The sequence below is a fragment of the Lissotriton helveticus genome, chromosome 7 (genome assembly GCF_964261635.1).
Source record: "Lissotriton helveticus chromosome 7, aLisHel1.1, whole genome shotgun sequence".
NCBI classification, from domain to species: domain Eukaryota; kingdom Metazoa; phylum Chordata; class Amphibia; order Caudata; family Salamandridae; genus Lissotriton; species Lissotriton helveticus.
The window spans coordinates 633069475-633095057 of NC_136068.1; the positions used below are offsets into that span (position 1 = coordinate 633069475).

Consider the following 25583-nt stretch of genomic DNA (forward strand, 5'->3'; position numbering starts at 1 on the left):
CCATAGGGGAAGTGTCCTTGGACTTCGAAGTCCAATGCTTTCCCTACTACTGCACAGACTGGAGTTGGAATAGTAATTGATACCTCTCCCAAGTCCAGCGCTTTCCCCTAAGGAAAGTTGTTGCTCGTTGTAAAGACTTGCGTGGTAAAGGAATGTAGTGGTAAAAACAGACCGTTGTAAAGACCGCGTTTTAAAGCCATGCATTGTGATAACTTGCGTGGTTCCGACATACAACCCATTTAAAGTGTAGAAATATGAAAATGTGAGCGTGTTAGTGTAAATCCTGGTGATGTATTGGTTGTTGATGTAGTAACAGTGAACTATACACACTGCTAGACTCATACAGTGCACTGTTTCTACAGGTGATCTCGGGCAGAGGTGGAGAAAGATCAAACTTCTAGGCTGTATTTTAACCAACTAGTACTGTACCCATCTCTTGAGTTGTTTGTAGTTTTGATTACCATAACTTCTCCATACACAAGAAGGCTACCAGTACTTCATTAACAATATTTTGGGTAGTAACAACATTGGATGTAGAAGAATGATATACTATAGGTCCTCAGAGAGGGAATATTCACTAGATAATCTCTATTAAAGAGTTGAGAGAGCAAATACAGCTTTTTCGTCTGTCATTACTCGATGTGATACTCTATTTAAACGATTTCAAAATCTGAGTATAAGTAATGCATCCAAATTTCACAAACAGCAAATGCATAGAGGGTTTAATGAGAAAGCCGAAGAAGAATAAAAAGTTTAAAAAACAGTGGGCAAAGGAGGAAGAAATTAGGGACTGTATCGCATAAACTGAGCAATGGAAGTAATAATTTAAGACATGTGCCCCAGTTTTCGGGTGACAGATGTCTTAAATAGTCGAAGAGCTGGAGTAGTGCTATCTTACCACCTTAAACCATGGAAAATATTAGGTTGTCACCAACAATTTAAAGGGATGTGCTGCTTTTGTCTGGAAATATAGCAGCATTTGTTGGCATCTCTAAAGTACTTACAGAATACAACATAATAACATAATGCAAAGTAAGACAACCTAAACATGAGAGGGCACAACATCAGAAGACAGCCAAAACTGAATGCAACACCGTGCAACACAACAACACAGTACCATAAAGCAGGAGACATTTATTGTATTTAGCTGAAAACTTGTTTAACTACTGTACATCTTGGTGTTGCTATTTATATTTTAAAATAAGTAAAGATTGCATAAAAAACTGAATATGAGATTCAAATCCTACTCAATCTCAAAGAGATGTTTGACAAAAATATTGTGTTCTAAATATTAATACAAAAAATATTGCAGCATTGGAGTTAATAGAAAAACAAAACTGAATGTCATTGCATTATATTTTTTATAAATTACACATAGGTCACAATACTTTTGCACATGATATTCTGACATACAGCCTCATAGATGTAAGATTTGTCCCTGGGTCTCTGTAGTTTCGCCTGGTCACATCCTTCCACTCTTCCCCACTCAGGTCTGTGTAGAGGACTTCCTTTCTCCGGTGAAGATCATGATGAACTTCTCTGCGGCGGGAGATCCCATTGTGAAAGCTAGAGGGCTCCGTCCTATTCTCGACCCTGCATCGAGCACCATGCTACAAACAGAGGTATGAGGTTCCAGCTGCTTTATTCATACCAGGGACTTGAAACCAATCCTCAACTTTCAGAGACATTGGGCAGGATCTAAGAGGTTGGATACTTTCTCCTCTGGTGGAAACCCAGGGACAGTACTCTAGAGTTGACTCTCTCTCTCTCTCACCCTCATCTTTCTTTGTTTCAGGTTTTGTTTGAGAAGAATTGCGGTGATGATGAGGTGTGCATTGCGGATCTAAAAGTCTCTGTCAAGAACTCAGGGTACGCTTTTGACTTAGTTGTCACTGTGATTCTACCTGCCCCATCCTCTCCCTGTACTAATCCCTCCCCTAACATTACCAAACCGACATAGATCCGGCAACATGCAAGTCACTCCCACTCTACGTTTTACTAGTATCTATGATATTGCCCCCCAAATCAGTCAGTGGTTTGTATCATATAAGCCATATCCATGTAAAGCAAAACTTTCAATGCACACCACTCAGAATTGAGTTCAGTTCTCAAAAACAAATTTCAAAGCAGCAATTTTCCATGCCCTTTCTGAAACATGCTGTGTTCTAAACACCTCCCCAAATCACTTTCCTAGCCCCCAAAAAGGTCCCTACCTTGCCTCCTTTTTGTGAATACTCACCCCCTATTGCCCATTTTGAATGCTGTGGTGGGTGGAGGCAACATGTGAATGACAGTTAAGAAGACCAACGGATGAAGGGTACAAAACAGTGATGAATGGGATACTTGAATTAATCTCAGACAGTGGTAACTCCACATCCCAAGCCATTGTTTATTTGCGCACCATGCCACCTCAGATTAGACCCAGGCATATGCAAATCACCCTTTTTACTGATCTAATGGGGACAGTCCAGCCAAAACTTCCAAGCCTTTTTGGCCTATTTGGGCCTCTTGTGTTAGGTGTAGTTTACTTCCAGTAGTGTAGTAAGTGAGGTGCTCATGGGCATATCCATCGCACTTAAGGCATGATGATGAAGAATACAAACAAGCATTTGCAATGCAATAGGTCGCGCATTTACACAAATTTAATTTAAAGTATAATGAGTACAGTGTTTTATAATGTTGAGCCTGGAGGGCCGCTGAGCACAGAATTTTCTGCCCAAGATCTAGTGACAGGCGGAAGCCTTCCTTACCTATACCTAACTTATGTGCCCATTTATCTTCATATTTCTCCAGGTCATCTTGCTTGTATTCTATCAATTCGGCATAAAATCTTTTTATTGTACAGTCTACTCCACCATGAATAACTTCTAAAATTGAGTTCCTTCCAAACTCCGCCCGGCCTCCCTTTTTGAAACTTCTAATTTGTAAAAAAAAATTAAAATGCCTTGAATCTAAACCATACACTGTCCGGATATCAGAAAATTGCATCATTCCCTGTGCCCCCATAATATCTCCAATCTTTATTATTCCCTGTCTCCCCCATTCTGCGAACACAGGGTCAGAAAATATATCCCGAGGAAGTGTAGAATTATTGATCAATCTGGTATACCCATAGTATGTCCCTAGGTCAAACTTTTTTGTAAAGGCCTTCCAGATATTATGCGCTGCAATAACCGTTTTGAATCTAGTCCTTTTGAAGTAGCTAGGATCGGTATATTTCAAAAAGGCGTTCTCCGCCTCAGGACCCAGGACCGGAGCATATATGGCTATTATTCCTAACTCATCCTGCCCTTCCACCTCCGCTCCCCCCAATAAGCCTGTCATGTATTGTAGGGCAGCTGCCCAATAGTACAGTTTTAAATCAGGTAAAGCCCACCCTCCTCTCTCCCTCGGAAGTGCCATAAACCTCAGTGCTCTTCTAGTCTTACCATGTGCCCAAACAAACCTATTTATCATGTGATATTAAACCACTTTGCTTCGAAGATCAACGGGATTGCCCTAAAAATATAAAGAAACTTTGGGAGAAGAATCATTTTAACAATATTAGTACGCCCTACTATGGAGAGGTGCAGATTATGAGGTCTGTCCAGATCCTTCTTGGCTTTGGTGATTACTGGTGTTATATTTGCTTCAACTAAACTATCTAGCTCCGAGGTGATCGTTACCCCTAGATATACTCCTGATTGAGCCACACGAGAGTCGGAGCATTCCACATTCCTATTCTTAATTATTTATGTCTTGGAGGTATTCAAAGCGTATCCTGAAACCTGGCCAAAATGCAGTACTTCAATCTCAACCTGTGTTATAGCCTCTGTGGGATCTGGGGTGAGAATCGCCACGTCATCCGCATATGCCAACATTTTGCAATGCCCCCTATGAGTATCCAAAGGGGGAATACTGTAATTCATCTCCATTCTACGTATCAGTGGGTCCATATACATGGCAAATAGAAGTGGAGAGCATGGACATCCCTGCCTTGTTCCCCGCCTAATCTGAAGTGGCAATGTATATCCCGCATTTACTCGTATACGAGCTACCGGTGCTGTATACAAAACTTGTATTGCTTTGACAAATCCATCCCCAAAGCCGGCTCTTCTTAAAATAAACCACAGATAGTCCCAGGAGACCCGATCGAAAGCGTTCTCAGCGTCTAAGAGCATCACTGCCATCGGGTCTCCTGCGACTTCTGAAGCATCAAATAGGGTGATAACTTTCCGTGTGTGGTGGGTGGTACCTCTCCCTGGAATAAAACCGTGCTGATTAATGCTCACCAATGTGTCTATTATGTTAGCAAACCTAAGTGCCAGTGCCTTGGAAAAAATCTTTGTGTCCGTATTCATAAGTGTGATTGGCCTGTATGAGCCGGGTTCTCTGGAGGGCTCCCCTTTTTTATAAATTATCACAATATCTGCCCCTGCCCTGGAGCTTGGTATAGATACCCCTGACTGTGCCTGCTGTATTGTGGTAATGAAATCGTGACTGAGTATATCCCAGAAGGTTTTAAAGAATTCAATTGGAATTTGATCTGGCCCTGCAGCGTTACTAGAGGGAAGACTTAGTAAGGCGGCCATAATCTCTTCTGGCTCCAGGGGTGCGTCTAACCTCTTGCCTTCCTCCTCGGGTAGAATAGACACCGGGATATCCTGAAAGTATGCACGTATTTCAGCGGGGTCTTTTGCTTGCACCTCATCATATAATGCAGTGTAGAACTGCCTAAAGACTTCACGTATCCCATCAGGATCTATGAAGAGTCTCCCTTAATTTCCCTCACTTCCCCTGTAGCTACCTTCTGTCTAGTACGTACCGCTAGGGTACGACCCACAGATGCGCTAAACTCGTGGCACCGCACTCTGTTTGCCAGAAAGATCTTAGCAGCTTTATTGGCTATATTTTCTTCTGCCTCCATCTTTGACTTAGCTACTTTAATAAGTACCTGATCAAGCGGTGCCCCCGCTATCACACAATGAGACAACTCCTCTTCGGCATTCAATATATCCTTAGTTAGTCCTGTCATTTTTACCTGCTCTTGCTTCTGTTTAAAAGTGCTAAAGCTTATGGTCTCCCCTCAAACGCTTGCCTTAAAGGCGTCCCACACAATTCCCGATGCAGTTCTATCCGTGTTAATCTCCAAAAAGCTTTTAATCCATTGTGTCATATGCTGGATGAAGTTATCATCTTTCAACAGCCCTCTCTCGAAGGTCCAGACCCGCTCCATTCTGGGTCTTGTTACTGTGCTCAAATTCAAAATCAGAGGATTATGATCGGAAAGTATCCGGGGGAGCATTTCAATTTTTAATTGGGACAGCAGAGAGTTTGACGAGAAAAAATGATCCAACCTTAAACATACCTTGTGAGGGGTCAAGTAGAAAGTAAATCCTTGATCCCTAGGTTTTAAGCTTCCCCAGACATCTGCCAGCACGTTGTTCCTTGCGAGACTGAGGATTGCTTGACAAACTCTTTTTTTCCTGCCCTGATATTTCCCTCTGGAGTCCAAGCCCAATCCCCCACTCCATTAATGTTAAAATCGCCAGCCAAAATAATACATGGGGACCAAGTAGCCAATTCTAAATCCAAAAAATCAATAATCTCTGGGTCGTCTTCCGTTGAACCATAGATTGAGCCTAAAGTAGCCCACTCACCATCGATTATACACTCTACAAGCACCCATCTACCCCACTGATCTTCAAGATTCTTTCTTATTATAATATCCTTACGATTTGATAATATAGCCACTCCTCTGTTCCTAGTCCCCTGTTTTGAGTATGCTAGCACATAAAATCCTAGCTGTTCTAACAGATACCCTTTTGTCCCCTCAATATGTGTTTTCTGCAGGCACACAAAATCTACCCGCATAGTTCTCAGTAAGGTAGCCACACGCTGTCTTTTCTGGCGGTCATTCAGTCCACACACATTCCATGTGACTACTCGAGTACCCATTTAAAAAACATCCGGTGATTGTCCTAACCAGTTATCCATGCAAAATGTATTAATGTTTTTGCCTTCCTTACATGCTTCAATCAAGTGCGCTCCAGGACTATAAGTGTTCTGTGACCTCCGGTTTGTGTCTCTTCCCTGTATACCCAAATGCTGTTCCGTTGTGCCGTGCCCTGTACCCATCCCCTCCCCCAACCCCCTTCGAGACCCCTCCCTATCGATCCCCCCCCCTTTTACGGGCAAATAGGTCAATCCTGACCTATGTGTGACAGCTGTAGCACCAGGTTGTCCCCTCACCCCCCCTGCTAAATCCTAGAAATATGCTGCCCATTTACCCCCACTTTGAGGCGACATGGAAACATCAAGAAGGCCTCACAACCCAAGTTCTGAAAAGGGGATATTAATTGCCTCATTTGCCACCTTCTCTCGACTGTGGCATGGCAAAAATCCGGGCGGGCAAAGAATGTTGTGCCGTTATAGGAGCGTCTAGCCTCAGGTTTAGCCTTGTTCATGATCTCTTCTCTCAACAAATAGTTCACTACATAAACCAAAATAGCCCTCGGCTTGTCCGCTGTGTTTCCCTTTCTCTGAACCAGAGGGAACCGGTGGCCGCGCTGTACTTCACTCTCCCAATTCCATACAGTTATTTCAGGGAAAGCCCCCCTGAGCAAGGCGATAACATATACCCGCACACCTTGTCCTTCCTTCCCCTCTGCGACACCAAGTAGTCTAATGTTGTTGCGTCTTTGGCGATTTTCGGAATCCTCGAGTTTCCACTGGACGTCAGCCGATATTTTCTCCTGGTCTTGCCTGAATTCCTGCCACTTTGATACTTCATCTTCCAGTATCCCAGTCCTCTCTTCCACCTCCGTGACTCTGCCTGCCATATCTGTATACAGTTTATTTACTTTTCTCAATGACCCCTGTATTTTCTTATTCGCCTGCCTAGCCCTACGGCATTCGGATCTGGCCTCCCCTTGCATCTGCTTTAGCGTTGTATATAGCAACTCCATAGTAGTAGTCTGTGTTGGACTGTGCAAGTGAGGGTGCTGTAGATTGCTTCCTCCCCCCTCCTGATACAGCTGGGAGGTAGCAGTTTTTTTGCCACCTCTGGTTGCGACAAGCTTTCTGCCCTTTTTGACCTGTTACGAGATCTACTATTGGTGTTTTTAGATTTCCGGTGAGAGCAGGCCCTGTGGACTGTATTACCTTCTACCTCAGAAGTATCTGATTCCAGCTCTGAGTCTCCAGTGTAACTCTCTTCCGCTGTTGAGAGCGAGCCTGATTCCTCGTCCTCACCCTCATCGTCATTAACTGAAAAGAAGCATTCATCACTAGGAGACCCTGGTATTGAAGTAGCAGGGTCCTGTGTTTGCACGGTAGCAGTATAATTAATGGATACATCTTGGTTTTACCATAAATCATATTTTGCTTTGGCCGCGTTATTTGCTCTCCTGGAAAATCCTCTGTAACCTTAATCCTGCCATTTTCAGCCATCTCCCAAGCCTGCACTGGTACTCTTGTATCACAACCATCAGACACCATGTTTGAATCAGCACTGTTTGTACAGGTATTCTGAGCTATGGACCCCACATTGTGACCGCCAGTGTTCTCATTACCACCCGTATTGATATTAACAGGGCCCAAGTTGTCTTTACCCCATACCTGTAAGTCCTGAGAGCCCTGCTGCGGGACCTGCTCCGCCCGCTGATCCCGTTGATCTGTCAGAGGATATGAGGCTGCAAATCCTTCGAGTTGTGCTACTGATTGTTCCGCGCTGAGGACTGCGGTCTCCAGGGCTGTCATCCGCACATCGTCATCAGCGTCCATATCCACGGCCTGCGTCTCTCTCTGTTCATCCGCGCCGCAGTCACTCGGCACTCCTTGCTTGTGTGCGGTGCCGGCTCTCGCAGGGAGTGACGCCTCTGGATTTGGCGAGGGTGCTGGGGAGAACGACTCGTACAAAGTAGGCTGCCACAGATTATTTTCCTTTAATACTTCTTCTCCATTCTGGCGCTCCTTGATACCTCTTCTTCGACATTGCTGTTATTTTTTTTCTTCTTTTTTTCCTTTGATTTCTTGCTGTTCGAGGCTTCTCTGGTCTCGTCGGGATTCTTTCCGATGTACCTCCGGGATTGTGCCTTTGTTCTTAGGTTGAATGCCGGCACACTGGTGTCACTGAGGATCGCTTTATCCTTGTCCTTATCTTTCTGTTCTTTCTGCGCCTTCTGTACTCTTGGTGCCATGGCTTGCATCAGGTTCCACCGACCAAGACAACAGTAATGTTTCTTTATTTCACTGGTCAAAGTTGTTAACTGTGGTCGTGGCAGCTTGATTTCACTCGTAGATAGCCAAATCAAAAGGCGTTGAGCCAAGTTAGTTATATATAGCAAAATTCAGAGGCAAACAGCAGCATTCCACAGCAGCATTAAAAAAACCAAGGGAGAAGGGAGAGAGTGCGACTACTCCCTACGGCCTGACAGCGGCCATCTTGCCTCCCGCAAGAGAATCATACAAAAAAAAACATGGCTGCACTGTTCCTGGTGGAACACGATCATAGCTGATTTGGGTATGGCAGGTTCAATCTAAGGTGGCATGGTGCACAAAAAAAATATGGATTGGGAGGCTGAGATATATTCCAGCATTCCAGCCATCACTTTTTTGCATTTTTTAATGGAACTGACAAACAGCCTTTCCATTTTTATTTATGATTTATTTTATTACATGAGGGTTAGGCTGTCTCTAGTTCAGACATAAAACAATTTGTGCACATAGAGAAAACAACTACTGTAGGTTGTTCATGAGATCAAAGTAACTCTCCAACCCAAGTCTGTGCCTGCTGAAGCACATTTGTCACGTCACTACGATAATGACCCGTTCTGAATTAGTTTGCCACAGGGGGATACGCAAAAGCCAGGATATTTTTTGTAGCAAAATGTAGTTGATTCATATGGTGCATGGCTGCAGAGGGACCACAAGGCACCATATGAAGATGTAAACCTTGTTGGATATGGTTGAACAAACTCAGTCAGTTAGTGAAGTCCTCAATGAACTAACACATGCACATCCATTTAGGATAAATGTCAACCTAGCTTTGGAGATTGAAGTTGGGGTTTGAGCTAAGACCTATTTCAGCAGCATAGCTCACAAGTTTTCAGCCCAAGTGCCAGAGAAATAGTTCAAGATCACAGGCCATAATGTCACAGGGTCACCCCCTTCGACTAGCCTATGTGCATAGATGCACATTTGATGTACTCCTCAGATGTAGAACAGAGAAGAGAACAGGGCAGTGGGTGCATCATTAGGGATTATTGCAGATGGGGTAATCACACCCCAGAGCTGATAACATATCTCTACTGTTGCATGAAGTGAATGAGCATCTGCACCCCACCTATCACCTCTCCACAACTGTGCAGTGCTTGCAAACCCTGGCTCCCTGTGAACCTGCTATCACTCTTCACTTGCTGCACTGCCCCCCCCCCCCATCAGCCTACTCACCTCCTGTCACCCCTCTCTGTCTGCCTGTGTAAGGCTGCACTCCTGCGGCATGTGGACCACCAATGCCCTCCTCACTTTTTCCTAAGATGTCTTTTCCTTCTCTCCATCTCCTTCCTCTTTTGCTAATACTTCTCTCACCATCCTCCTCACAGGACAGTGGCTTTGGTGGCAGTCCGTGGCTTCCTCTTGAACCTAACCGTGGTGCTGGAGAATGTTGGTGAGATCGCATATAGTCCCAAACTGAAGCTTTTCTATCCAATGGGGCTGTCTTTCCGTCAGGCGGTCACGCTTCAGGTATGGAGTTATTCCAGTGAGATGTCAGTCTCAGTGCATGACCTTGGTTTTACTTTTCATCTACTGGAAGTGTTGAACTGCTTTCAGAAGGGCAAATCAAAAAGATGTTTATTAAGAACCAAAGGTGTGATCAGTCCTGCCAGACTTTTTGTGGGATTGTGTTCATCACTTGATGTGGGAGCCACTGGGCACTTTGTTTGCAAGAGGGCCATAAGCACCATGGTTGGTTAAAACATCACTCATTGGGCCTCATTTATGAAAAGTGACGCATCGCTGCGTGAAAACAGCGATGCGTCACTTTTCATTGCGCCCTCCTTGCGACACCAATGATGCGTCATATTTACAGTATGACGCATCATGGCGCAAGGAGTTACAGATACGTCAGTATTTCTGACGTACCTGTAGTCGCAAAAGTGACGCATTGCTGGAGTGTGTCACAAAAGTGACGCAACTCCAGTAATGTGTCCTTTCACATGGGGCAAGCCCCATGTGAAAGGGCCTGCGTCAGTCTTACGCCTGCTGTGAGGCAGGCGTAAGATTTTGACGCATTTGAGTCCTAGAAGTGGCGCAGTGAAATCTCATAGATTTCATTGCGTCACTTCCATGACCCTTTCTTGTGTCAATACGCCCCCCTTGCATATATTATACCTGGCGCAGGTATAATGTGGCGCAGGGGTTTACAAAGTCACGCATCTACCTAGATGCGTCACTTTGTAAATATGGCGCAGCAAGGGGCATTTTTTACGGCACTGGTGCGTCACAAAAAGTGATGCACCTGCGGCGTAAAAGTGACGGGTCACTCATTTATTAGGGACAACATGTGCATCGGGCCGCTTACTGACAAGGATTTGTGATAATGCAATGTGTTTAGTTAAAGGCAGTGTCAGGGTATAACTATTCACATGCAAAGTCTGGTCAAAGTCAATCGCTAAACTCACCCATCAATCAGGACCAATGCAAATATCTGTGATTTAGTAGAGAATAGTAGATGGGTCAGAATGTTTGCAGGTCAAGGTGATTAATTCCTCCTCATGTCCTTCAAGACGGAGGCTGATGGGTTATAGCCTGGAATATCGAGTAGGGATTATTGTTATATCGTGACACTGTATCCAAAATAGGTAAGTGCCCATATGGAAGTATGGTTTACTACTCTTAACTCCACAGCTATGTAGTGTGATGATAAATATCATCAAACTATATAGATTTGAAGTTAGGTATAGAAAACGTAAACATACTTTTGCTCGCCTTTATTTTTGTCCTCAATATTATGGCTACAATATTAACATATAATTATATACCATACTCGATATTTAGGACCCACGTCTTCAGAATGCTTTCAGACAAGAGGTGCTCAAAGTCCTTCAATCTGGTCATTGGTTGGTCAGAAACTTTGAAACAAGTCCTTCTCAACACAACAAAATCTCTAGGAATAATCTTGGACAACAACCTCTACATGCAGAACCACATCAGTGCCTCCACTAAAGGGGCTAATCATCAACTACACGCACTGAGGAAACTAAAACCTTTCCTCCCCATGGCAGATTACAAAACAGAGGTTCAAGAACTTGTGATATCTAAATTAGATTATGGTAGTGCTACCGTCGGGGGCCTTCGAAATATCAAACTTGCACTGTTTAAGGCTACCTTGGAGGCGGGGAAAAAGTTCATCACAGGCTCAAAAAAAAAGGGATCATATCAGCCCTGACCTCCAATCACTGAACTGGCTACCCTATGCAGCTAGGATCCACTTCATAATTGCTTGAATGATCCATAAGGCTCTTCACCACAACACTCCTTCTTACCTGGCGCTGAAACTGATCCTCTCTGGCGTAAACAGATCTTCACAAAGCACAAGCTCTCTTCTACTAAAACCACAAAAATTCAACAAAAGGAAAACCCACAAGAGAGCCTTTTACGGAATTACCCCAAAAATCTGGAACTCATTTGCTCCCAAGATTCATAACTTCCTTTTGATATTCTTGCACAGCGCTCCGACACCGAAAGGGTCTTGTACGCGCTATATAAAACTCAATAAATAAAAATGAAGATGGCAAAGTTTCGCACAAGTTTGGCTTTTGTGTGAAAACTGGAGCCTTATTTTCCACGTTGTGTTTTTTAATGTAAGTTGGCATTCCTTTCCCTCACATTTGTTTAGGCACTCATGAGGAAAAGCAAAACAGTATTTCCCTGGCCTACTGATACTTGGGTAAGAAAATCTACTGCTGGACATTGGTGAAGGAAAATCTGAAAATGTCATGACTACTTGAAGATCTGGACCTATGGAAATTTGCTCATGTAATAAAAACTTCACACATCCCAAACGCCCATGGGAATGAAGAGATGGGGCTGGCTGAGAGGCTACTGTTTTGTTTTTGATAGCTTCTGGGTCTGATGATTTTCAGACTAGCTTCTGTCAAAAAACTGTCAAGTGGTTTACCACAGCAGTAATTGCATAGTGTTCAAGCTAGAGTTGGCAGGCAAGCTAGTTGTTTGGTTCGCAATAAGGGATGTGGCTGCTGATTGCAGGACAGGTTTGGTGAACTTTCTGCTTGTTTGCTTAAGGGCATTTAATGAGTCTGGCTTCCCATAGAACCAAGCTAGTCAACACATCTTCCCTTGTTTCTGAACAGTGGATTGGTCTGACTGCTTGCAAGCCAGGGTTTGTGAAAGCACCAATGGTATAGTTCAGAAAGGTGTATGGATCTGCTGGGTTGGACTGGCCTTTTAGGGCAATCTGGCAGTGCCAGAAGGGCTGCTCTGACAGGTCAATGGGTGAGCTATTTTCCTTTTCTTTGTGAGCCTGTTTATGGGCTGGTGGGCCGGTTTTTACTGTTGATTTCCCTAATATTACCACAAACATTGCCTGCAGCAAGCACAAATGGATGCTTCCTCGCATCTCTTGCAAAACATCCTTACAGCACCACTGCAAATTCAAACGTTCCCTGATTCGCAAATGTGGGCCACCTTTTAGCTATCTGATTAGTTAATAGTGGGCAATTTAATGTTGGTGCTTGGGCCTGTTTTCCGACCCTGTGGACCTGCCACTCTGAGAATAGAGCTAGTAAAACCACTGCTTGTTTCATTCATGTGGATGCTATCCTGGCCGGCCGACCCTAACATCTTCCAGATCAGGGCTTGGCAAAGCACTGATCTTTGATTTAGGATTGCAGTCGATCTGACTGTTTAGTGACAGCTCTGTTTTGTTGGCTCAGTTCATCGTTTGAGTCTGACCGCCTCCTGCAATCAAGGTTTGCCTGCTTAAATGGAATGCTTGCATCTCCAAAACAGTGGAAGTGTTTGACCACTTACAGGGCACAAATCAGTGGTGTAATGAAAGTTGAGGGGGTACTCTTGCAAACTACATGGAGGGCACCCCCTCCGGAGTCAGTCAGGAGCTCTCAGGCCAGGGTACTGTGCTGAGGAGGCCCAGGGAGCTGTAGGCCTCCCTGCACCAAAGGGGCCTTTGTTACGCCACTGCCACAAATGGTTAGTGTCACAAATTTGACTCTGCACAGTGGACAGAGCTAAATAGAGGTGTAATCAGTCAAAGGCGAGGACTATTTGAAGTGGCGCTCATTTCATTCAAGATCTGGGGCTGGGCTGAGGAGTCACAGACGAGTGTTTTTCGAAACGCTGCATACGCCATTCAAAAGAATATTTGGATCTGATCGTAAGCGTGCTGGTCAAAGGCCTTCTCATTATATTCAGGACAGCATTTGCGCCTGGGCGATCGCAGACCAAGATGAGTAATAAAACAGAAGACCCTCAAACAGACTAATGGGAAACATCTTCAGTGAGTTGCCAGGGGGCATAGGATCTATTACTAGAGGTGTGGGGGTGTTGCAGCACCCCCAAAATAACCATCCTGGAGTTCAGATGGTGAATGAGCAATAAAGAGGCATTTCATTTTTATTTTTATCTTGACATATTTTGTGTGTGTTCAGAAACAGAGTTCAAATGTCAGCCTATGTCTTTTGACAAATTATTGCTTATTCTTTAAACATACAAATTGTTGTTTACTTTTCTCTGACTGAAACCTTGGAGGATTTGTAAGTCAACTATCTGACATTCCTTCTGGTGTAAAAATAGTATGAAAGGAAAGGATGTAGGATGTCAGTTGTTTCTAATACACAACATTTAAATATCTGTAAAATAACTTCAGATATTTTAAAAAGTATATCAGGCGTTATAAAAGCATAATTGAAGTACATTTTTTCAAATTCTGAAGTGTGATGGGCACAAAGATTTTAACAGGATCAAAACAAGTGAAGACACTTTACTTGGTTATGTGTCAATAGTAAACATTTACTGAAAAGCAATTTCAGCATGTTATCATTTGTACGCTCTGTAGTTTCAATGAAAAATGCGCTGACTGTAAATGACAGAGTGCTACTACACCATCCTTTAGTAATATATTTACAAAAGTGTGCTCCAGAATACACGACCGACTACATACCACATCCATACCACTCTCCTGATGAATAGCCGAGGCTCGTCTTCTATAATTGTTCCTTGTGTGATGCTTGGATTGTTCACAATCCCTATGATTTCAGTGAGGTATAATTGAGGTTATGCCCCACACTGACAATTATTCCATTACCACTGGCAGGGGGTGAACATTGACCAAAGAAGATGAAGAAATACTTCTAGCCTGAATTGGGGGATTTATGGGTTGGAGAAGTAGCTCCCATTTGACATGATGGACAGTTGGGCCAGGTTTGCTTGGGAACTGAGCAGTATTTAGTTGGGAGTAAGTGTGGTCACTGGACTTCCTGCTTGAAAAGACTCTGGTATCTTTAGTGGGGATGACCAGATTCCTTGAGCAAAGGATTCTAAACTAGACTGTATGAGAGTTGGGGGTGGGTGTCATGGGCAGCACTGGTAAGTAACTAATGCAGAGGAGAATTGGGACATCATATGCATATTTGTTGGAAGGCCCACAAAGAGCGAACCCTATACAGGTGGCACGCACAGTAGTGACGGCTTTATAGAAGGAATGTGCCATAGTGGGTCTCCTGTCTAGAGGGAACATTCGATGAAGTGACTGCCTTATGGAGTAAGCACTGTTTATAGTTGCTGCTTAAAAGAGCTATCACTGTATACATCGACTATGACTATTTGATAAATGGAATACTGCATATAGCAATACCCTGGCTAAAGGCATGCCCAATGGTTTTCCCAACAGAGTAAACCACGGAATAGTGTATGTAATGATACCTTTTTCTTCTCAGTCCCTGGGCAGGGCCAACCTTATCTGTGACATGACGGGCATCTCCAACAACCAATCAGAGAAGAGCATCATCTGCAACGTTTCCCCTTCTGTCCTACGAGAGAACACCCAAGTGAGTAAAATGAAAATTGCCCTCTTTCAGCTACCAGTCGCCCCTCCGTACGTGGAGCAATGCTGCGTGTGTTATTTCTGAAACCGGACCTCTCTACAGTAGTAGTCAGTCTTTTTTGTATATAGTCTTTATTGGGTTTTAAAGTAATACACTGAATACTTCAAATGCATTCTCCAACCCATACACTTTTTAGATTTCTAACAATTCGCCAAAATCCCCCCACCCGCTTCTTCTCCTACCAGTGTGCACCCAAGGTAAGTAGACTGCGCCGTGAGCAGAGTCAGTCATTATCTGTGCCAGGCTTGATATTAACATGATCATTTGGTACCATGAGCTCATGTTATCCAGCCATAGGGCTTACCTCCCATGGCTTCATTGCAAGGGGACTTTGGAAGGCATCGGCACCTAGTCCAGCAATAGGCAGCCCAGTAGCGGCTGCTACAGATCGGGAGTGGTGAGACGGGAGCAGGGGCGGGGGGGTGTCTGGAACTAAATAAAACATAAACACTTACCTGGCCCGGACGGCCACTGCCTCTTCTCCATCCTATTCTTCCTGTCTCCGACGGCTGCAGGAAAGAGCAGGAAGCGCCCGGGCTCCCAGGCTCCCCATAGCGAATCACAACGCCGCAATGCTATTGTGATTGGTCTGAGAGCCGAAACACAGCGACCAAACGGGGTCTGGGAGGCTTTGCATGTTCCTCACCAGGCTGTGTAAAGCAAGTCTGGTGGGGAAGATGCAGAGTGCGCAGGACTGTTTGGCCGGCCAATCATTCATGAGCACTTAAGGAGTGCAAACCACTCCTCTCCCTGCTCTTGCCAGCCCCACCCGAGAGCCACTCTCTTTAATAGGAAAAATGTAATGATACTTATGATACGTTATTATAATGTTGCTTTTCCTGCTGAAGTCAGTGGGGCGATGCTTCTCCGCCTCAGGTGGAGAAGCCGTCCCTGAGTCTGTCAGCCTTTTTTTTTTTAAACCTGTAACTCGGTTTTGCTCCTGCTCCTACGGAATCTCCTTTTATTCACCTATCAAATCAATACAGAAGATGCTCTGGGCTGGTGCCTCCAAAACACTTTAAACAGTTTTGTCGATTGCCCTTGACATGTGATTGACTCTGCTCTGCTCCAATTGGTCTTTCGGAGACACCAGTCTGTTGGCATATCAGGAACTATCACGATTTCCTAACATGGAAATGACTTTGTCATCTCTACCACCCGCTTAACGATATTGACCTGTGAGGAACGCTGTTGATACCTACAAAGGTCTGTATGCATCGATAGTGTCTTCTTCACTGACAATCATGAGGGAACTGGTTCCACAGAGGACCAGAACCCCATGAGAACCGACATGATGGTGTTGGAAATTGTACCCTTCTTTTCACCTCACCGCCCAAAACAGAGAATGTAAATGTGTCTTCACTACCTTTTAATCAACTGTCTGGCTAGCAGCTAAATAAATAGGGTCATTTTGTTCAAATCTGTTTTTATTGTGAACACAGCGATAAGCCTACAACCCCTCATCGGGGCCGGCCGCGCAGAGAAAAATCAGTAATAGGAGTAGGTAACCAGGTGAGGTGGAATCCTTAACACAGCGCCCTGCCTACAACCCCCGGGGGGGCGGCCGCGTGGCTTAGGGGAGTAGAAAGCAAGAGGTGGCCATGTGCTGGCAATGTGTCATAGTACGGGGGAGGCGCGTATGAGAAGGAGAGCAGTGGTGTCACATTTTCAAAGGCCCAACAGGGGCCAAACTGCCCCAAAGGGGGGTGGGAAGCCAGAGTGGCAAGGCAAGAAAAAAGAGAAAGTCGGAAGAGGGAGAGCAGGGGTGAGGTGGAGAGGGGCCAGGGAGGTGTACCTGCGGTCGCCTACAAGAGGCATAAGACGCAAACCAGCACTGGGGGAAGTGACTATGAGCCTAGTCTGCTTGGGTCGGCAGGGATGAGGGCGTCCTCAAACAATTGCAAAGCGCGGAGCCTGGGAGGCATGTGGCGGGCATAGCTGATGGAGCACAGGTGACGCACGAGGGGTTCCCACACTGCCTTGAATCGCACCCCCCTTGATTGTATCCGTGCCGTGAGCAGCTCCATGGTCAGGACCTGCCAGAGGCGCACGAACCAGGAAGCTATCGGCGGTGCCTCAGCCCGCTTCCAGTATAGAGCAATGAGTTGTTTGGCAGCGCCTAGCATGTGGAGGGTGAGGATCCAGTCGCTGCGCGTGAGTGCTTTAAGTGTGGGGGGTCGTATACCCAGCAGTAGTGTGCAAACCTCCTCAGGGAGGGGAAAACCCAACACCTCCTTAATGTGACTGAGGACCTCCTTCCAAAAGACAGCCAGGGCAGGGCACGACCACCAGATGTGTATGAAGTCGCCAGTCGCAGTGCCACATCTCCAGCACAGCGGTGAGGAGGCAGGGAACATTTTGCTGAGGCGCAGGGGGGTGTAGTACCATTGTGTTAACATCTTGTACGCGTTTTCCCTCTGCGGGATGCTGCGGTAGGATTTGGGGATGTCGTTCCAGAGCCTAGACCACTGAGATGGCGTGATTTCAGTGCCAGTTGCCGTCTGCCACTGCCTCTGGTAGGGATGCGCAGGCGGAGTGGAGGGATGCTGCAAGATGTTGTAAATTTGGGAGATGAGTCGTTTCAGTCCCCCTAGGGAGCGTGCCAATTTCTCAAATGGGGTGTGCGCCCTGGAAGCAGCCTGATACATGTCGTCTCCCGAGGTCCAGTGGCGCAGCTGTGCGTACTGTAAGCTGGCAGCCGAGGGGAGGTTGAACTCTTCTTTGCAGTCCAGCCACGATTTAGGCGACCCACCAAGAAAAAGATCTCCTGCAACCCTGCAGTCTCCTTGGGTCCAGCTCTCGAACGCCCGGGTCTGAGCAGCAGGGGGAAAGTGCGGGTTGCCTGCAATGGGGGTGTGCGGAGAGGGGAACGTGGTCAGACCTTTGGACACTGCCACTCTGTCCCATACTTCAAGAACCGTCCTCGTGGGGACCGCCATGTATGCACTTCTGGAGCGCGCCACCCGCGGTAACCAAGGCAGGTCCCATATGGTGCGCCCCGTAACCACTCGGTCCATGTGGAACCAGTGCTTGTCGCTTTCGCGTGCACCCCATTCTATCACGAACCGGAGATGCGCCGCCCAGTAGTAGTGGAGAAGATTCGGGCAGGCGAGGCCGCCCCTGTCCCTCGGCTCCATGAGGACTTTCTGTGAGAACCGGGGCCGTTTGCCTCCCCATATGAAAGACGTGAGGTCGCGTTGGAGGGTCTTGATGCAGTGAATCGGTATCGGGGTGGGGAGGCACTGGAAGACATATAGAATGCGGGGGAGGACCGACATCTTGACCGCGTTGAGCCGCCCCAACCAGGAGATCATCAGGGGTTTCCATTTCCGCAGGTCCGCCAGGACATCCTTTCGGCAAGCAGCCCAGTTCCTCGAGGACCACGAGTCGAGGTGGGGAGTGAGGTCCAGACCCAGGTATTTGATGTGGTCATCCGCCCAACGGTAGGGCGTGACCTCCCTCAGAAGGCAGACCTCCTCCTCGGGGATGGTGAGGTTAAGCGCCCAAGATTTGGTGTGGTTAATTTTAAGGCCGGACGCCCGCTCGAACAGTGTGAGGGCGTCGTGCACCGCTGGGAGGGAGACTCGAGGGTTCGTGAGAGTAAGGATCAGGTCGTCCGCAAACAGCGCTACTTTGTTAGCACGCCCCCCATGGGGGATGCCATGGATGTCAGGGGCACGCCTAATCAGCTCCGCCAGCGGTTCAACCGCCAGGGCGAACAGGAGCGGCGAGAGCGGGCAGCCCTGCCTCGTACCCCTGTGGATCGAGAGCGGCGGTGTCAGTTGGCCGTTGACCCGGATTCTAGCCTGTGGTCCAATGTAAGGGGCCATGCACCTGGAGATCATGGTAGGGCCAAGACCTAGTTTCTCAAGGACCGCCCTCAGGAAGGTCCAGTCGACCCGGTCGAAGGCCTTTTCCGCGTCTAGCGAGAGGAGGCAGGCCGGGATTTTCCAATGGTGTACCTTTCCCACCAAGTGCGCCAACCTGCGAACATTATCGGCCCCCTGGCGGTCCCGTATAAAGCCCACCTGGTCCGGGTTCACCAGACCCGGCATATGCGGCTCCAGCCGTTTGGCCAGGATCTTAGTGTAGATCTTAAGATCGGTGTTAAGGAGGGCGATGGGGCGGTAGGAAGCACACAGGTCGGGGTCCTTCCCAGGTTTGGGGATCAAGGCTATTTCCGCCATGCCCATATTGGGGGACGGGCCGGTGGCGTCAGAAAAGGAGCCGTAGAGGCGCAGCAGATGCGGGCGGAGCTGGGTCAGGAACAGGCGATAGAAGGCCAACGGCAGGCCATCCGGCCCCGGGGTTTTCCCCACGGGGAGGTCCCCTATAGCCTCTGTCACTTCCTCCTCCCGCAGGGGGTCCTCCAACGTGGCTGCACACGCCGGGGACAGCGGGGATCCCTCAAAGTTCGCGAGCACGGCCTCCCGTGCCTCCGCAGAGGTGGGTTCCTCGGCGTATAGAGAGGAGTAATAATCAACAAATGCAGCCTGTTTGGCCCTCTCAGAGGTGGCACGGGTGCCATCTTGCCGCTTGACATTAGCGATGTGGGCCCTAGCGGCGCGCGCCCGCAGTCTGCCTGCTAGTAGGCGACCTACTTTGTCCCCTCCCTCATAATACCGTTGCTTGAGCGCCAGCAGGGAGAATTCCGCCTTGTTAGTGCGCAGGGCGCGGAGTTGCCCCCTGAGATTGGCAAGGGCTCTCTTTGTCGTCCGAGTGGGGGCGAACCGATCTCGGGCCTCCGCCAGCTTGATCTCACTGGCCAGGTCAGTTTCCAACTTGAACACCTCCTTCCTCCGCGCCACCGCCAAGGAGGTGATGTGGCCCCGAATGGTGGCCTTGAAGGCATCCCACACCGTGTGAAAGGGCAGGTCAGGGGTGTCATTAACGGTGAAATACGAGTCTATGGCGTCACGGATGCTGGCGACGTCATCTGGGTCTCGAAGGACTCTCGGCGGGAGCACCCACCTGCGTTCGCGAGTGGCACGAGCCTGGGGGTCCTGTAGTAACAGCTCCACGTGGGCGTGGTCCGACAGGGAGATGTCGGATATAGCAGCAGCTAAGGAGTCTCGGGCCAGTTCAAGGGAGGTAAACAGATAGTCGATACGGGAGTACGTCCGGTGGGAATGCGAGTAGAAGGAGTAATCTCGGGACCCCGGGTTATGGTAGCGCCACACGTCCACGAGACCCAGGTCTGTAAGCTGCGTCCTGAGGGTAGAAGACATTGCTCCCGCGCCGTTAAAGGGGGCGCCCGCGCGGTCCAGCTCGGGGTCCCAGACAAGATTGAAGTCACCGCCCAGGATTGTATTAGCGTCGCCCGTTGGGAAGTGTTCCCGCAATAGTGTCTGGAGGTATTTGTCCTGCGACTGGTTGGGTGCATACACACATCCTAGAGTGAACTGTGCACAGCCTATCTGTACCGTGGTTCGGAGGAAGCGCCCGTCAGTGCTTTTAAAGGGTTTCACGGGTCCCCGCCTAATGCCAGCCCTACAGAGGATTGCCACCCCCGCTGTCTTGGTGTCAGAGGATGCCCAGAACTGTGTGGGGTATCTAGGGTGCGCCATGCGTTTGATGTCCCCTCTGAGGAGGTGTGTCTCCTGGAGGAGAACAATGTCGGGGGAGTGGTGCAGGAGGTAGCGCCATATCTGCCTTCGCTTGTTGGGAGAGTTGAGCCCCTTGACGTTAAGGGAAAGGACCTTCAAGGGTGTAGGGATGTTTGCTGTCATAGCGCTAAGGGGGGTTGGAGTCGCGCAAGTCCCGGCCTAGCAGACCTCCCCGCAAGCGGGACAGCAGAAGCGTCAACTCGTCGCCAGCGCGGCAACCCCCGCAGGACCCACCATGCCACCCCTCCGCAAGCGCGGGGAAGGAACAGGAAGAGGGGGATGTGGAAGGGGGAAGTAGGAAGAGAGGAGAGAAAGAAAGAAGAAAAAGTGCAGAGGGGGAAAAGAACCAAAACAGGCCAACGGGCCCAGAGTACAGTGTCCCAGGTACCGGACATCCTCTACCCGAGGGTGTGGACGAACTCAGGAATGTCACTTCCTACGGGACAAAGGGAGGGAGCGGAGATCTGGAAAAGTAGTGTGCAAACAAGTCGTCTCAGAGCCCGTCTACCCCGCTGCTCGAGGTAGTTCGGGGGGTGCGTCGGGCCGTGGGGTCCATTCGGCCCGGTCAGGCGCCCGCAGGGCGCTGGAGCTCGACGATGTGGTGCTCGGCCTGGAAGAGGCGAAGAGTGTTGTCCATTTCTAGAGCAGTGGGATCAGGCCATCGTGATTGAAGAGGGCAAGGCCAAGCGCCCAGTTGGCAAGCGCACGCCCAGGGTAGCATGAGATACAACAGCAGCGATCAGCGGCCATCCGGCGTTGAGGGGCGATCCCCACCCTCCGAGCCAGAAGCGAGGAGTTGGGAGGCCTGCCCCTCGCGGTCGCCCTCAAGGGAGCGGATGTGTGCGATGATGTCCTGTTTGGTCTGAGAAGCCGAGAGTGCGGCCACCGGAGGGGACCTTCGGCGGGGGCGCACAGTGGACCAATCTGGGCGCGGGGGGCCCTTCTCCGAGCGGGGGGGGGCGAGTCGGGCTGTGGTCCGGGGACTCCGGCATGCCTAGCAGGTGTGCCGCTTCTCGGTAGGACCGGAGAGCCCTACGCTTGCCCTCCCACTTGAAGATGAGAGCAAAAGGGTGGCCCCACTGGTAGGCGACGTTGAGGGTCCGGAGCCTCTCGGTGATCGGGCGGAAGACCTTTCTTCTGTGGAGTGTTGTGGGGGCCAAGTCTTGGTAGATCTGGATCTTGTGGCCTTCGTACCGCAGGTCTGGAGTGTCCCTAGCTACCTTCAAAATGGCCTCCTTCTCAGTAAAGTAGTGGAGCCTAGTGACGATGTCGGGCAAGAGGCCCGCTTTTCCTCCCGCTCCAAAGACCCGGTGTGCACGGTCGAGGCGCGGCGGGGGGGCGTCCTCCTCGCCCCACACCGCTTGCAAGAGCAGGGCCACGTAGGCCATGGTATTAGTCCCCTCTTCTCCAAGTGGCACGCCCCGTATGCGGATGTTGTTGCGTCGTCCCCTGTTTTCCAGGTCCTCCTGCTTGATCTGAAGCTGGATGTGTTGTTCCTCAAGGATCGCCACTCTCTGCCAGATCTGCTCCAGGTCTTCGGTGCGGGAGTCGACCGTTTTCTCCAGGCCGTCGACTCGATCGCCGAGGTCAGTGACTTCCCTGCGCATTTCTGTGACGCAGGTGTGGACCTCCGTCCTGAGGGATCCAATCTCCGTCTTCAGATCGGCCATGAAGGAGGTCATGAAGGCCTGCGTCACCGGTGGAGAGTCGGCTGGCGGCGGGGGCTTCCCCCCTGATGCCGATGAGGGGCCACCGGAAGATGGTGGGGAGCCCGCCTTGCCCCACATAGAAGCTACTGATGCCCCTCTGGTCGTCGTGGGCGGGGGTTCCAGCTTGGTCCCCCTGCCGCGAGTCATGATCCACTCGAGGCGGCACGGGGCAGTGGGGGGCAGGTTCGGCTTCCACGCACAGTCGCCGGGCCGAGGTGGGGGGTGCTTCGAGGGAGGACGCACTGGTGCCCTGTGGTGTAGCTGCCCGGGTCCCACGATCCAGGGCTCAAGGTCACGATGCAGGAGATGGCAATGCGTGCCGCTGCCCTCGCTGTCCGTAGCCGGGTCCGTCCTCTGACAAGGCGTGGGGCGCACTCAAGTTGAAGGAGTCCAGAATGTGGTGGGGCCGCCGGAGCGGGAGCAGCGACCGGGGAGGCAAGGTAGCGATGAGGCAGGAGAGACGTTAGGTGTGTGATGGCTACAGGTGTCCCACAGCAGTTCGGGCCTGGGGCCCACAGGCGGGGGGCCTCCGAAGAGTCCTGGCTAGGCGCAGTCCCCTTGTCCCACCAGGGTCAGGGCCTATTCCCAGAGCAGCGTCCAGCCAGCCCCTTCACAGCAGTCGAAGAGTGTCCAGGAGGGCCCCCCAGGCGTCCCAGCTCCCTAGCTGCGGGAAGCCCAGCGCCGGGAAAGGCAGAAGGCAAAGGCTCCCGGGGTCCCCGTGTGGTCGCGGCAGGTGCGCCCGGTCTGCGGCCCACCAGGCTTGGCGGGGCCGGGCCTTAACAGGGAGGTGGCCAGAAGACTTGTCCAGAGGAGATGGGGCTCACCGAGGCTCGGGGCCCGCTTGCACGCTGCCAGTGAGTCCAGGGCAGCCGGGGGCACTCTGGCAAGGATCGTCCGTGAGCGGGATCAGCCCTCCGCCGAGGGGGGAAGATGGCGGGTAGACCAACCGCCGAGCCCCGCAACCGCCGGACCCCCCGGGAAGGCAGCAGGGGGGGGGGAGGAGGTCAGCGCGCTGCAGCTCACCGGGTGGGTCCAGCGACGGGCGATGGAGCAAGGGCTCGTGGGCAGGGGCCGCCGGCAAGTCCTCGGGTCCGGGCCTGTTTTTCCCGCCGAAGCCGGGGGCTTGCGTAGGCTCGGCGTCCAGGCCGCCGCTGTGTGCTCCGCTCGTGGTAGCCCGGCTCCAACAGCTCCGGCGCGACTCCGCCGGCGACAGGCTGGTTCCGCTGGTGCAGGGAGTCCACGGGTGGGAGCAGGGGTGCTCCGGAGCCTCACCCGGGACGCAGTGTCGGACCTCTCCCCGGGAGCCAGTCCAGGCGTGTCAGCAGTGGGTCCGCAGCAAGATGGCGGCCAGCGGCAGCGGCCGACTGCGGGGGTCCCGGAGGCCGGTGCTGCAACCACTGAATGCCCCACAGCCGCCGCTCGCCGTCCAGGAAAGACACCAGCAGGGTCGTTGGCGCACGGGGGGACCCCAGGAGTGGATGTTCCCCCAAAACTACGCTGAAACAGGCCAATTAAAGCAGCGGGGCGACGGAGCTCAGGCGAGACACGTCCGCTCACATCGCTGTCTCGGCCACGCCCCCCTAAATAGGGTCATTTGACTCTAATGTCATTAACAGAGCTTCATTTACAATTTTGAGAGTCAATAGATTTGTCAAAATCATTCCACTTTTTTGGAGATGTAAATACTTCCGGACTCAAAATTCTGTAGGTAACTGAATGAATGAAAAAATAATGACTTTCAGCAGATGCGTCAATGGCAGTCGTCCAAAGTTCTGTTTTCTTTTATCACAACCTTGCCTGGCGATTGTGAAAAGCAAAAATCAGTCCCAAAAGACACCCCCTTAAGTAGTACGGGTCTTCAGCCTGAAAGAAAGACAACTCTGTGGGATGGGTCCCCTGCATGGAGTTTGCAGAAGTGAAGGCTCCATTTTTGGAACCAGTAGGCAGTCACTCATGTCTAAAAAAGAATAAGACCATGGTACGTCAAGATGATGGGTTGAGGGACATAGCTGCCAATTTACAGCAGATGTTTTGTCAACATCCACCTCTAGATGGCCAATTTAGTCAAGAGATGAGGCCTCTTGGCCTACTCATATAGTGAGGAAATTAGAGGAGTGTCTATGGTTTTGAGAATGGCAGTCTGTAATTTAGAGTGGGTGTATCATAAGCTATATTAGGGTGTGAGAAGATGCATGGAATTATCACATGGATGATGTCATCAGTGATGTCATTAGTGATGTCATTTGAGATATCATCAGTGATGTAATCAGTGATGTCACTGACCATATCATGGGTGATGTAATATGTTTCGTCATCAGCAGTGCATTGCGGGGGCACGAGTTATAGTTAGCTGATCTAACTATAAGGAGGGAATTTCTTATGGCTTTGTCCGTGTGAAAAGTCAATCTAACTAACGCCCCTGAAACCTATGTTTTTTTCAGCAAATTTCTAAGGTTTTTTAAATGCTAATTTCTAACTATAACGCGCTTGAAACCTATGGTTTTTTCAGTGAATTTCAAAGGTTTTTTAAAATGCTAATTTCTAACTATGACGTGCCTGATACCTATGGTTTTTTATGTGAATTTCAAAGGTTTTTTAAATGCTAATTGCTAACTATAAAGTGCCTGCAACCTATGGTTTTTTAAGTGAAATTCTAACGTTTTTTAAATGCTAGTTTCTAACTATGCCTACATAGGTAGGACATATGAAGAAACAAGAAAAAACACACAGAAAGAAGCAAAAAAATGCAGAAAGAAGCAACAGAAGTCCACAAAGACGAAGAAAAGTACAGGAAGAAGCAAAACATGTGCAGAAAGAACCAACAGAGGAGCAGAAGAGGCCTTGTTGCCAAATCATCCTGTGCCCACAACTTTTTCAGATGGGTACTGGTGGTAACTGATTCTAACTAACCAGGCCTAGAGCCAGTGCTATGCTAAAAGACACTTAGAATACAGTGAAAACACCTACATACACTAGGGAACACTATGCGTTGGGGTACCCCTGTGATTAGCATGACCTCCTCTGTAAGGCCCTAGTACATAATAGGGTAGGGGGATTAAAACTATCTCTAAGTCAGAGGTGCAGAAATATGCTACTTTAACCAGTAGTCGCGTTTGCAGATTGGTGGAGAAAGGGTGCTGGGC

The 25583-nt window shown here is 49.2% G+C and overlaps 1 protein-coding gene across 1 annotated transcript in view; it reads left to right on the top strand.

The window, feature by feature from the left end:
- The window catches only part of LOC144768869 (integrin alpha-M-like), a 337089-nt gene that overhangs the window by 259233 nt on the left and 52273 nt on the right, over positions 1-25583 (top strand). Inside the window, exons 18-21 of the mRNA XM_078652877.1 lie at positions 1491-1622; positions 1796-1869; positions 9585-9726; positions 14958-15068. Of these exons, the coding sequence (XP_078509003.1) occupies positions 1491-1622; positions 1796-1869; positions 9585-9726; positions 14958-15068 (459 nt within the window). The remainder of the gene's footprint in view (positions 1-1490; positions 1623-1795; positions 1870-9584; positions 9727-14957; positions 15069-25583) is intronic.